The sequence below is a fragment of the Danio rerio genome, chromosome 21 (genome assembly GCF_049306965.1).
Source record: "Danio rerio strain Tuebingen ecotype United States chromosome 21, GRCz12tu, whole genome shotgun sequence".
Lineage (NCBI taxonomy): Eukaryota > Metazoa > Chordata > Actinopteri > Cypriniformes > Danionidae > Danio > Danio rerio.
In genome coordinates this window covers 23,686,001-23,699,792 of record NC_133196.1, presented here as the reverse complement: position 1 = coordinate 23,699,792, position 13,792 = coordinate 23,686,001, and the positions used below count along the sequence as shown (strand labels likewise).

General features: G+C 34.3%; 1 protein-coding gene across 7 annotated transcripts in view; it reads right to left on the bottom strand.

Moving 5' to 3' along the window:
* myo7ab (myosin VIIAb) overlaps window positions 1-13,792 on the bottom strand; it is an 85,265-nt gene that overhangs the window by 70,386 nt on the left and 1,087 nt on the right. For 5 of the 7 annotated variants that reach the window (XM_073935305.1, XM_073935303.1, XM_073935304.1 and 2 more), the window contains 3 exons: window positions 2,165-2,233; window positions 1,321-1,434; window positions 1,021-1,173 (listed from right to left, as the gene is read on the bottom strand). In XM_073935305.1, coding sequence (XP_073791406.1) covers window positions 1,021-1,173; window positions 1,321-1,434; window positions 2,165-2,182 — 285 coding nt within the window. In that variant the 5' untranslated portion in view covers window positions 2,183-2,233. The remainder of the gene's footprint in view (window positions 1-1,020; window positions 1,174-1,320; window positions 1,435-2,164; window positions 2,234-13,792) is intronic. The other 2 variants (XM_073935306.1, XM_073935308.1) reach the window with 1 other exon arrangement.

Below are 13,792 nucleotides of genomic sequence, written 5' to 3'. Positions count from 1 at the left end.
GTCCATCACTATTCAAGACAAGCCTAGACTGATAACACCAGTTTGATCATACGCTTTGAGACAAGCCTAGACTGATCACACCAGTGTAATCATATGCTTTAAGACAAGCCTAGACTGATAACACCAGTTTGACCATACGCTTCAAGACAAGCCTAGAATGATCACATCAGTTTAATTGTAGACTTCAAGACAAGCTTAGACTGATCACACCAGTTTGATCATATTCTGCAAGACAAGCCTAAACTGATAAAAACATTTGATCATATGCTTTAAGACAAGCCTAGATTGAGCACACCAGTGTGATCCTACATTTCAAGACAAAAAAAAAAAAAACATTTAAAGACAAGCCTAGACTGATCACACCAGTATGATAATATGCTTCACAGACAAGCCTAGATTTATCACACTAGTGTGATCATATGCTTAAGCCCAGACTGATTACGCCAGTTTGATGATATGCTTCAAAATAAGCCTAGATTGAGAACACCAGTGTGATCATACATTTCAAGAGAAAAAAAAACATTTTAAGACAAGCCTACACTGATCCCACCAGTTTGATCTTACACTTCACAGACAAGCCTAGATTGATCACACCAGTATGATCATATGCTTAAGCCCTGACTGATCACGCCAGTTTGATAATACGCTTCAAGTGAAGCCTAGACTGATTAAACCAGTTTGTTTTTATTTATTTGAAATTTTACCATATTGACTAAAAGAATAAATGTAATGAAACTTAAAAATATAATATTAACACAATCAATTCCACAAAAAAGTCATTTTGTACATTTGTACAAGCAAATCTTGAATGTCCTGAATATTCATTTTAAAATCATTAGCCACTGTCAATCTCAGGTGATGTTAAGAAATACAATTTTTGGATTAGTTCTCTGTAAAATAGGTGTTTTATGTTATATTAAGCACACATTTTTAAACAATTAGGATGATTAACCCAATCTAACTCATGCAGCCTTATTGGATTCCACATGACACATTGAACAGAGAAATGTTCAGACTTACATATATGACTCTGTCATTGTAACGAATCAGGAGATTTCTAAGAATCCCAGCTTCATTCAGGTCCCCTAGGCGGATCATATCCTCCACCCCGTGAATGGAGGTTGGGTGCATGGGCTTGATGTTCGTTGCATTCTGAAGAGAGATCTGTTGCTCCTATATTAAGAGAATATTGTTAATTAACCAAGACAAAGTTCAATATTCATATTAATTCATATTAATAGTTAAGCAGAATCTATAGTTTAAGTTTTTGTTTTGCACATGTCAGTTGTATTATTGATTAGTAAACAGTGAAAAGCCCACCTTTCCTTCATCATCCAAGACCTGGATTTGACCCGAGTCACAAAATTTGACCACAGCACCAACAGGGACGTCAAACTCATGGTCTGTTCTGAGGTCCAACCAGACATAGTCCCCCTAAAAGACGAGTAAAAATGTCTTATAATCAAATTACGAAAACAGCATGATTATTATACATTTATGAATATATATTTCACATAAAGCTGGATATTCATATTCACTATGAATGCACAATACTATGATCAAAATATATTTAATGAAAATATTTTTGACAAGCATCTCAAATGAGAATTTTGCTGGGGTTATCCACCAAAATATCAATTTTACATCTATAATATAATAATTATAACAACAACAATAGTAATTATAATAATGGTGTTATACTATTTAAAATAGGTAAATTATTTAGTTTAATAAAATTAGTAGTGATATTTCTTCATTCATTTTTAAATAAACTGAGTAAATATTAATAATAAATGTAAATAACTACATCTATTTTTGTTTATAAAGAGTACAGCTCCGTGTGAGGATAATTAGGCTGCTCAAATGTTAACCTCAGTGACCTGCCCACAGTTTTTTTGTTTCTGCAACTAACCATTACCTCCAAAAGTCCAGCACAGTGCAGATCAGTAAAGAACGTATTGAGAACGCATGGTGCCTATTGCACAACGTTATTTAAAGCAGCATAATTCATGTTGACTACTGAAGTGGAAAACTGGATTTTATTTTCTGTATTTATCCCGGAAACTGTGTTAATGATGTGGGATGTCGTAACTGCCAAATCACAACATCTTTTAAGCAAGTAAAAAGGTGTAACATTGGGCAAGAGCATAGGAGCAAACCTTACCTGTTGCAGAATGACCATGTTTCTGGTTCAAAGTTTTGAAATTAGAAGTCACCATGTGAGGGACCTAAGCTGGATAAAAATAAAGAGAGGGAAAGAATAAAAAGCATTAAAAATGGGAAAGTTGGATAAAAAAAAAAACAATTAAAAACAAGTCAAATGAAGAAACATCTACAAGAAAGACAACTGAAACAGACTGAAAGTGGTAGCATGTTCAGCACCCTAGGACTGATCAATTATTTAAAAATATATTAGGATCTTTTTAATACAATCAAGAACCTATGAGTATATAAAAGTGCTCTCTGAATACACATTTCCAAGAATCTGTTTCTCACTGCATCATAAATTTTAGAATGACCCTGCTGGGGCACATTTAAAATTACAATAAAGGAACATTTTTGCAGTACTAGAAAGGATCTGCTGATCCCAAGAATATTAAAGACCAAAAACATCTTTAACTCTGCAGAGCACAGAAGAGCTAATTCTATTAGCAATGTGGGTCAAACTACAAAGCAGACACTGCCCCAGACTGATGATATCAAATCTAAAGCACATAAAAATCAACAAAAAAATATTATTACTAACTATTCCTTTTCAAACACAACTGTATAGAATTGAGAATAAATCCAATAGAAAACTATTTTCTTAATGGTCCGACAAACCCTATTAAAGCATTAGTTCATCCAAAAATTGATTATTGATTATTGATTACACACCATCATATTGTTTTAATCCACCTTTTGTTAACATTTAGAACAAAAATAAAGACATTTTAGATAAAAGTGGAGAGCTCTGTCATCCTCCATAGACAGTAATAATTGTGAGATATTCAAAATTCAGAAAAGTACAAAACACTCCAAAAAAACATTTCAAATGACTTCAATGTTTCGACTGTAATCATACGAAGCTCCAAGAACACTTGAAACTGTAAATAAGATTTTGTTTCTTTCCCATGTCAGGTCAGGGTGGCATTTACTACAGGCACACTGTGAAAGAAAATTTGACTTAACTGAAAGATGTAGGGAAACTTGCTACAGAGCTTTTTTTTAATTAACTCATCTTTCAGCCAGAGTACTGCACTTGATCTGATTTGGGTTAATTTTAAGTTAAAATATTAAGTTAAGTCAACTTTTTTTACAGTGCAGTATGACATTTTGCCATTAGAGTCAACAACACATCAAGCAAGCGTTGTATAGCCTGTAGAAAAAGTGTTTTTGGAGCTTCATGTGATTACAGTTGAACCACAAGTCACATGAAATGTTTTGACAATGATATTGGGTCCTTTTCTGGACTTTTCTGAACATTTTACAACAGTTTTTGTCTATGGAGAATGAGAGAGCGCTCTAAGGTTTTATCTAAAATATCTCAATTTGTGTTCTGAAGATGAATGAAAGTTTCAGGCAACTAGAATGGCATGACGGTGACGGTGACATGACGGTGAACTAGTCCTTTTGCTGGAGGCCAAACTTTCCAATTTTCACTGATTTTACAAGATGGAGAGGCATTTTAAACTGAATTAAACCCTTCGACAGCAGGTTGTCCAGATGAAAGTCAAAGTCATGAGCCTTTTAGCCATGGCAAAAGAAGCTTGTCGATCCAAATCTGTGATTTATAAAATATTGCATTGTTACAATGTCCCTTATTCAATTCCCAAAATGGCTCTTGCCACAAAAGACTAAGCACGAGATGGATGAGAGGACAGGATAATGGAGAATCTCATTGAGGAATCAAGTAAACTCTGCAGGTGAAATTTCTCTTTAGTTCAGTAACATTGTACCCTCAGACAGAGCGTTTCAATGTTTGAAAGAACTTGGACTGAAAGACAACTTTGCAGTGAACAAACCTCTAAAGATTCAAAACGATTAACTATTCTTTGCTGAGGAGAATGTAGTGTGGACAAAGATCTCATCCAAAGTTTACTTCAGTGATAAATGTGATTATTATTGGATCTGAATGGAAACATGTTCATCATCAAACTAAAGAAAGACTGAAGTAGACGTGTCTGTGTATGTCAGTGAAAGGTGGATTTGAAGCAAGAATTGAGCTTCATATAAATACATGACAGAGTAAAGAAACATTTTATCTGAAGCCAAAGCATGAAGTTCCATCAACCAGCAAGTTCATGCATGACAATGAGCCTACTATCTGAAACACAACCATTTTAACTAAATAACTTGAACAAATTCAGCCTCATAGAAAACAACCAATCAAGTTCATTTCAGAATACTAGATCACTTATTGCATCTTCTCATCCTCGGATGAAAACCAAATCAGGGTTCCTCTTCAACTGATATTTGACACTTTCTACATCATGATGACAAGAACAACATTATCAGTACTACATAACATCACCCTGGACACCTTTTTTTTTAAAAAATAAAACCCTGCTTGTAGTTACTTTAAGCAGCTGCTTGATCCCAAATGTGAATAATACACAACTGCTGAAGCAGATCCAACAATAGATGAATTCAAGCAACCTTATAAAACACACGTCATCACAGCCAGTATGAAAACCTAAGACAATGAGCTTCTCTCAATGATTTAAAGGCTAAAAGACTGTAGTCTGGAACTAGTCATTTATAATGACAAGACGCAGCTAATGGATTAAACATTTCTAAGATTGTGAGGTAATGGCATAACTTATAGTCACAGCAGAAGGCGTCAGGGCAGACAGACAGTTTAGATGAGCTTGTGCTCTCTGCTAATTGGCCCGCCGATCAGGTCAAAGGGACAATTTGCACTGTCAACCCCACACAGTCCTGTCTCTGAAGCTTTTCACTATAGTGATTAAGTGTCAGTGTTCAAAATGTATTCCTTTTACTTCTTTTAAGTGGTGCATTTTGCCTGAAGTGCTGGTTGTGTTGCCTACAACACAATTACCAGAAATAATATTCAGATCTAAAAAAAAAAATTACAAGCCTTGCCAGAAAGTTCTAGCTTAGGATAAATTGAAAAGAAAGAAATAAAGAACATATTTATGTATTAACACATTGCTGCTTGCACAATTTAACGTTTTAGCAAGAAATAAAATGTTGCTAACACATTCTAATAACTTTTACCAAATGTTTGTTGCTATCATGTTTAACATTTTGCTATCAATGTGCTAGCATTAATTACCATGTTGCTAACACATTTCTAACATCTTAACATTTGGGTAGGGCGAGGCAGTCGCGCAGTAGGTAGTGCTGTCACCTCACAACAAGAAGGTCGCAGGGTCGCTGATTCGAACCTCGGCTCAGTTGGCGTTTCTGTGTGGAGTTTGCATGTTCTCCCTGCGTTCGCGTGGGTTTCCTCCGGGTGCTCCGGTTTCCCCCAGAGTTCAAAGACATGTGGTTCAGGTGAATTGGGTAAGCTAAATTGTCCGTAGTGTGTGAATGTGTGTGTGGATGTTTCCCAGAGATGTGTTGCGGCTGGAAGGGCATCCGCTGCGTAAAAACTTGCTGGATAAGTTGGCGGTTCGTTCCGCTGTGGCGACCCCGGATTAATAAAGAGACTAAGCCGACAAGAAAATGAAATGAAAAATTAACATTTGGGTATTATATTATGTTCTTAACATGTTTTTATACACATGTGCTGGCATGCAGTGTTTTGCTAGCATGAATTAATATGTCGCATACATTTTTCTATCATGTTTATCCTATCACTAGCATGTTTAACATCGCCCTGTTGTACTAAGTTTTCGAAAACTATATGCAGGGGTTCTCAGTCTTTTCACTTCGAGACATTTTCTCTTAAACTGGTTGTCTAGACAAAAAGCTTATTTTAAACCTTTATTAATTAGCAAAATATTTAATTTGCCTTCTAATTTAATTCTCTTACTTTTCTACATCTACATATATATTTTAATATACTATATAATATATAATAACATATATATTTTTTTTAACAAACACACCCCGTTTCAAAGCTAAATTCTGAATTTTTTACTTCAGTTATTCTTTACAACTGCAAAGTATTTGGGCCTTTTCTTCAATAAATGAACCTGAGAGGATAACAGGAGATGGCAAAAAAAATAAAATAAATAAATAAATAAAAAAATAAAAAATCTGCTGCTTTGAACTGGACTGAATAGTATTCATCAATTAATCCACTGTTCATGTACATTAAAAATAATGTAAAATAAAGTAAAAAAAACTCTAAATCTGTTAAAACACATCAATCCTAGGGCGGTTGGGTTTGCAGCTGGATATTACTGGAGATCGCTGTCAGAAACTGAACAGCTGTTCAGAATTTAAACACTACAAAGTCTAGGTAGATCCTCTTAAACTGGTGTGCGTCTGTTGTAAAAAACTTGCAAAACATTCATTTGGACAACCACCCAGCTAACAAATTTAGGTTGTGAGAACGTTCTCATAACGTTATCTGTAACGTTCCAAGAATGTTGAAATTTCCTGTTTGCGTGATGTTCCTAAAATATTTTTATGGTTAGCATAACGTTCTGACAACGTTTTCAAAACCTAAATTTCCACTAAAACATTAAGTTCTAAGTACGTTTATTTGGAACGTTCCAAGAATGTTGAAATGTCCAGTTTGCTTAACAATGTTAGAACTTTTTTATGGTTAGATTAATGTTCTTGCAACGTTATCAAAACCTAAATTTCCACCAAAATATTTAATGTTCTAAGAACGATTATTTGAAATGTATGTAAGCGGTTATTTTAAAGTGTTCACACAAAGAGAGCACGCATAGTTTGTGAATCTACAGACTTGTGCGACTTTGATATAGTAGCCTACAAGTGGCAGACATGAGGCACGCGCTAACTGGTTATCATAACTTTAATCTTGGACGTTGAAGCCACTGTTATATCTGTATTTAAAACAAGTCTGAAGTAATTAATCACAGAGAATGAGAAATTCTATTACTTCGATAATTTTGATATAGCATATAATAATAAAATCCAATAATTATAGTATAATATTTAAGTTAATTTAGCCCCCTGATCTTGTGGCTCACCTACAGGATAACTGATGCCCACCGGTTAAGAATCCCTTTGATATATCAAACTATAATGTGCCACATGCAGTTTACTATAGTAAAAACCAAAGTATACTACAGCATTTATTACAGTTTCCTATAATATATATATATATATAATAACATATATTTAATTATAAATTAAAATGCATACTGCTATAACTACAGTATGCTGTAGCATTCATTAACAAAGTGTTAACAGTTCAAGGTACTATAAATTGTTCTAGCAACTTTTTCATGTGTGTTGTAAATTAATACCTTACAAACAGACAAACCAAAATATACCGCTTTTAGCTACCATCGTTTCAACTAAAAATCTTCTTCACTGTTACTGAAGAAAAAAGTAACCTACATCATGGATTACCTGTGGATGAAAAAAATGAAAAGCAATTCATGGGTAAACTATCCATGGAAACTGGTTAACAGCACAGCACCCATGTGTCCAGTGTAGGTCAGGTGAGTGCCAGGGCAGGAGAGCGAGTCTTTAGAAGCTTACGCAGATTTCTCTGGATAAGCTCAGCACTATGCAAACTGCTGTTTCAATATTAAAGTTCAGTCATTGCATTTAGATTTTTTTTGTCTTTTTTGACACTGCATATCTGATTCCATTCTCACCTGCGTCACGAGCAGGCATCCTAAAAAATAACTGCCACTCAGATGTATTTTAGACATTAACAGGTTCATGTCAGTGCAGTCAGGTTAAACGTGAGAATGCAGTTTTGGAAGTGAGACTGAGGCATGTGTTTCCTCATGGCACACTCTATAAGAAGATTAGCATGGATGTTAATCACACAGATTAAGCACAGTATAAAGACCAATTTAGTTTTCGAGGGTGTGATTTTCGATAATCAAAAGCAAAAAAAAGTGGTACAATACTCTAGAACTAAAATGAATTAATAGTTTGATTTAGATATAAATCTGGAGATGCACTTGTATTTTGGGTAACAAAGGGATTAACAATATGGTTCCATCAGGTAATGTATTTACTGACATGAACAAGCAATGAACAATACACTACAGTGTTTATTCGTCTTTGGTAAAGTTAGTTAAAAATAAATGATTCAAATAATAATACAAGGCACTAAATCACAGTCATAAATCATAAATTGCAATCATTAATTTGGAGTTGTAGTTTGTTTATAGCTTATGTTAAGCTGTTTTAGTGACATGTTTATTTAAAAATATCAGGCTTTCAAAAATACAATCAGTTAGAAGCTTTTTTAAAAATATTGTGTCAGGCATTATAGTGCAAATAGACTAAAAAAAGCGGATTATAAAAATAACAAAAATTAACTAATCAGTGATTAAATACAAAGAGTACGCAAATAACAAAAATATATTTAAAAATTAATAAATACAACCCAGGCTCATTCTGAAAACGTACCTCTATATACATTTCTGGAGAGCGTCAAATATGTCCCAGGAGCAATGTTTTTTGTTTTGCAGTTCTCGTTTTTTCATTAATCCACCAGGGGCTGCTGTGTATGCTTTTTGAGATCTCAAATTTCTCTCGTGAGTACATTTGTGCCTGCTCTTCTCGCGTAAATCCATAGGAGGCCACTGTCGACTGACTGAATGACTGAATGACTGACTAACCGATAGACTGACCCACCCTCCTCCTTTCCTAAACTCAACCAATAGTATTTTCAAAAGTACCGTTTGACCCGCCCACCCCCTTTCCTTAACCTAACTGACAATTTTAAAAAGCCATCCAAAAAATTAAAAGCACTCGCCTAATTTTTACCATGTTTTACCACATTCTCACCCTGTTATCTACTTGTTTATTTAATTTTTTGGTTTTTGTTTTTGTCTTACGCGCTTTCTGGAACTGTTTTTCACCGGACTCGAACCCCATCGTCGTGGTCAACTCTTCTCTGCATCTCAAGTCCACTGACGTACATGGTGAGCTAACTGAACAAACTGGCAACAGCGGGAAAGCCGTCCAAATGAAGGTCAGCGGTCAGCAGTTAAACGCTAAAAGGAATGGCATTTTCAGAATGAGCCTATGTTAAATAAATAGATGGAGCAAAAAAAAGCAATCAAGATACCATTTACAGCAGTCAACATTTAAAGTGGATCAAAACCTTCACCAAAGCTGCCCTAAAACTTACAGTATGCAGCAACACCAATTCTTGTCAATTTAAAAATTTTTTTTGATCCACTTCAAATGTTGACTATTGTATGCTGTAGTATTAATATTGATAACTAATAGGCAAAATATAAAACAGTCACAATCTCTAGAAAGGCACACAAAAATAGGAACAATTTATACTGTATATCTCCAACATTACAATCCTATAAGACAAATAGAAAAACAAGACCCTTCTCTACGAACATCTGCTAGCCCCCCAAACACCTAACTGATACACAAAACCATTGTTCTCACTGCTTATGTTTACGTTTAAGCTGTTTATGTTTAAAAATGAAAAAAAGAGAAAGATGTATAGGGTGGATTATTATGAAAACAATTACTGGAGGATTTCATGGTTTGTCAAAAGAAAAGTATCATCACTCTGTTAACAAAACTCCCAGTTACTGTATGTTGATTATATGCACGTTGAATGTCAGGGAATCTACTATGAAACTGCAGTCTGGCAAACTACTCATCATTTTAAGTACTAAAACTAGTTATAAGCCACACTAACTTGATGATTTTAATAAGCTGAAAGGAAAACAGAGATAAACTGTAGCATTTCTATACACTAGTGTAATTCATTCTCAACATTGGCATGTGTAACATATCATATGAAAATACCATGATATATTACTTAGCCTATTAAAAACCGATTACTGAAAAAGTTCTTGCTTTCTTACCTGAACCACATTTTATCTCAGTTTATAGGACCATTTCAATGGCAGAAATACATTTTTAGAAGCCATAATTACCCATAATACACTTACGAATGCCTAAATAAGCCTTGAACATTTTCCCTTAAATATTGCTCATGTTTTTCTAGACTTACAGATCAGACGTTTATGCGGCATGTTTCATAAGTAGTCGTTTGCTCTGGACCAGCACTCGCGAAAGATCTTAAATCTTGTGGCCCTGTAAACTGCAAAATCCAGCAGCTCAGTGAGTGCCAGAGGCAGATTAACACAGTCACTTCCTCTGTGTCTGTCAGATCACGCTCACTTCTCTTGCCATCCACACTTTGGCACTCTAAATAAATCAAACAAATTACTTTCAAAGCTTCGCAATTTTCATAGGCATCAATAAAAATTAAGCAGAAACTTTTGCCCCGCCAAAAATTACGCAATAAAAGAAAGACAATAAAAATTGCATTATTACTAGTATGTGTATTGAATATTGTATATTTGTTACATTGCCTTTTTATCTTAATACTGCCAACATTTAATAACATTGTATTGTTTCTGTTAATGCACTGTGAATTTCTAAAACCTTATTTATGTATTATTTCCTAATATTAACAAAGCCTACAGAAATTCTGTAATAAAACATTGTTAAGATTAGATTAGATCCAACTTTATTGTCATTACACATGTACTAGTACAGGGCAATGAAATGCAGTTTTGGTTTAACCAATAGTAGCAAGTGCAGGATATAAGTATAAGTTATAAAGTGCAATTATAGAAAAACTATGGATATATTTTCAGATAGATGTACTATGAACATTATATACAGGTTGTATCAGCTATGAATATAGATTTACAATAGAATATATATATATGTATGTATGTATATATATATGTATGTATGTATGTATACATACATACATACATGTATATGTGTGTGTGTGTGTGTGTGTGTGTGTGTGTGTGTGTGTGCGTACAGGTTACTATTAATAATCAGAGGAAGGTTACACCACTTGTTAAAATTACATTAATTAAGTTAATTTAGTGTGAACTACTATGAAGATCTGGATTAGTCAACAATAAAAATGTTGTAAATATACATTGTCCTTTAGAGTTCAATGTTCAGGCTCTATTTTGATGGTCCATATGCAGAGCGCAAAGCGCAGGGCACAAACGCTTTCAGGGCGTGTCAGAACTCATATTTGCTAATTTAAGGATGGCAAAATCCGCTTTGCGCCGTGGAGCATGATCTAAAAGGGTTGAGTTTATTTTCTTAATGAGTTATAGGTGTGTTTTGAGAATAAACCAATCAGAGTCTCATCTCCTTTCACTTTCGCTCTTGGATAGGGAAACCTTTACGCACAGACATCAATTAGCCTATAAATAATTAATTTATGTATTTAAGTGCAAATATTTGTTTGAAACTATTTCTAAATTCAGTTCTTATTTTCTAGCAAACGAATAAATAAACAATAATAACCAAGTGTGGTCAAAAACCTGAGTTATATCCAAAAACACATGCTGTGCCCCATATAGTCTAAAACCTGACAGGTGGGCAAATCTAAGCTTGTTTTTAATAAAACAAATATAAATATGGATATAATAAATAATACTGCTAATAATGAAAACATTATACAAAAGCAAATTGTTATGAATGAACTGAAAAAGCCTCCCGAGATGAAGACGTAAAAAAAAAAACTGTGGTTTTTCATATTTATGTAGGCTAGAAAATAATATGTTTTGTAATATTTTATCCTTTATATTTATATCCTATATATATTCTTATTATATCCTATAAATAGGCCTATCCTTAACATTTTAATTTTTTAAAGATATTTGCGTATTGCTCTACATCTTGTGTGTAGGCTATTAAGCAGTGTGTAAGCGAGGCGCAACTCTGAGCTGGAGTTTAGACTGGGTTTGTTTTGGTCTCGCCTCAGAACGCCTTCCTTTTTAGACCAGAACGCCTATGGGCGCACATATGAGCGCTAATGCATTTGCTATTTAAACAGCGTGGCGCAACGCCTCAAAACAACTCTTGCGCCAAGCTAAAACTAGCAAACAAGTATTGCGCCGCGCGCCACATTGCGCCGGGTGTATGATAGGGCCCTTCATGTTACTCAATGGGGGCGAGGCAGTGGCGCAGTAGGTAGTGCTGTTGCCTCACAGCAAGAAGGTCGCTGGGTCGCTGGGTTTCCTCCGGGTGCTCCGGTTTTCCCCACAGTCTAAAGGTACAGGTGAATTGGGTCCATACTGTATAAGTGTGTGTGTCAATGTGTGTGTGTGGATGTTTCCCAGAGATGGGTTGCGGCTGGAAGGGCATCCGCTGCGTAAAAACTTGCTGGATAAGTTGGCGGTGGTGACCCCGGATTAATAAAGGGACTAAGCCGACAAGAAAATGAATGAATGAATGAATGAATGTTACTCAACGCATTAGGTAATGTTAACAAATAAGACTTCATTAAAAAGTTTAACCAATATATTATTCAGATTAGCACTTGCATTAACGTCATTTTTGAGTTAACATACAGCTTAAGTTACAGAAAATAACTTGTTTTAATTGGAAATATTAATATCTTTGAAATTATTTTTTTTGCAGGCTGTTCATTCTCACAGTGGTGCAGTAGGTAGTCATGTCGCCTCACAGCAAGAAGGTCGCTAAGTCGCTGATTCGAGCCTTGGCTGGGTCAGTTGGGGTTTCTGTGTGGAGTTTGCATGTTCTCCCTGTGTTTGTGTGGGTTTCCTCCGGGTGCCCCGGTTTCCCCCACAGTCCAAAGAAATGTGGTACAGGTGAATTGGTATAGGCTAAATTGTTCGTAGTGAATGAGTGTGAATAAGTGTGTGTTGATGTTTCCCAGAGATGAGTTGCGGCTGGAAGGGCAGCCGCTGCGTAAAAACGTGCTGGATAAGTTGGCGGTTCATTCTGCTGTGACGACCCCGGATTAATAAAGGGACTAAGCCGAAAAGAAAATGATTGAATGAATAACTTAAAATAGATTACAATAGCGTACATACTGTATAAGACAGAACAAGGCAGAATACTAATTCTGCACTATTCCACTGAACCGCTTCAATTTAAGACATTTTTTCTTTGTCCATTAAACTTTAATGTGACCAATTGCTGTTAATTTTATGTTTGCTGGAAGCTAAACATGTAATTGCATGTTCTTGGAAAAAAAGACAGTCCTGGTGTATCTCAGTGGATGAAGGGGATGACCTCTTGTCTTGCCTTAGAAAAATTACCTATTTTTTTTTTAAAAACAAAATTTATATATTTTGGTCTATTTGGAAAATATTCTATGACTTTTTGGAGAATCTAGATGGTGAATATTTTGTTGAACTGATGGACATAATATATATATATATATATATATATATATATATATATATATATATATATATATATATATATATATATATATATATATATATATATATATATATATATATATATATATATATATATATATATTAGACAAATATGTTATTGCTGCATTATTTAATAAGTATTATTATTATTTTTTCTGTCAAAGTGTATTAAGTTATTTTGAGTGTATATTATTCTTGTTGTATTTTTGTTTTTATATATATATATTTATTTGTGTGTGTGTGTGTGTGTGTGTGTGTGTTTTACCCATAATACACTTACGAATGCCTAAATAAGCCTTGAACATTTTCCCTTAAATATTGCTCATGTTAAATAGGTGCCAAACTAAAAATAAACCTTTCTCAATTTGTATGACAATGTTTAAAATAAAAAATAGTTGTTATAAAATATATTTTCTCTCAAAAAATGTCTTTTTATCTACAACAATTTAATTTCTCCATGAAAATCTTTCTAA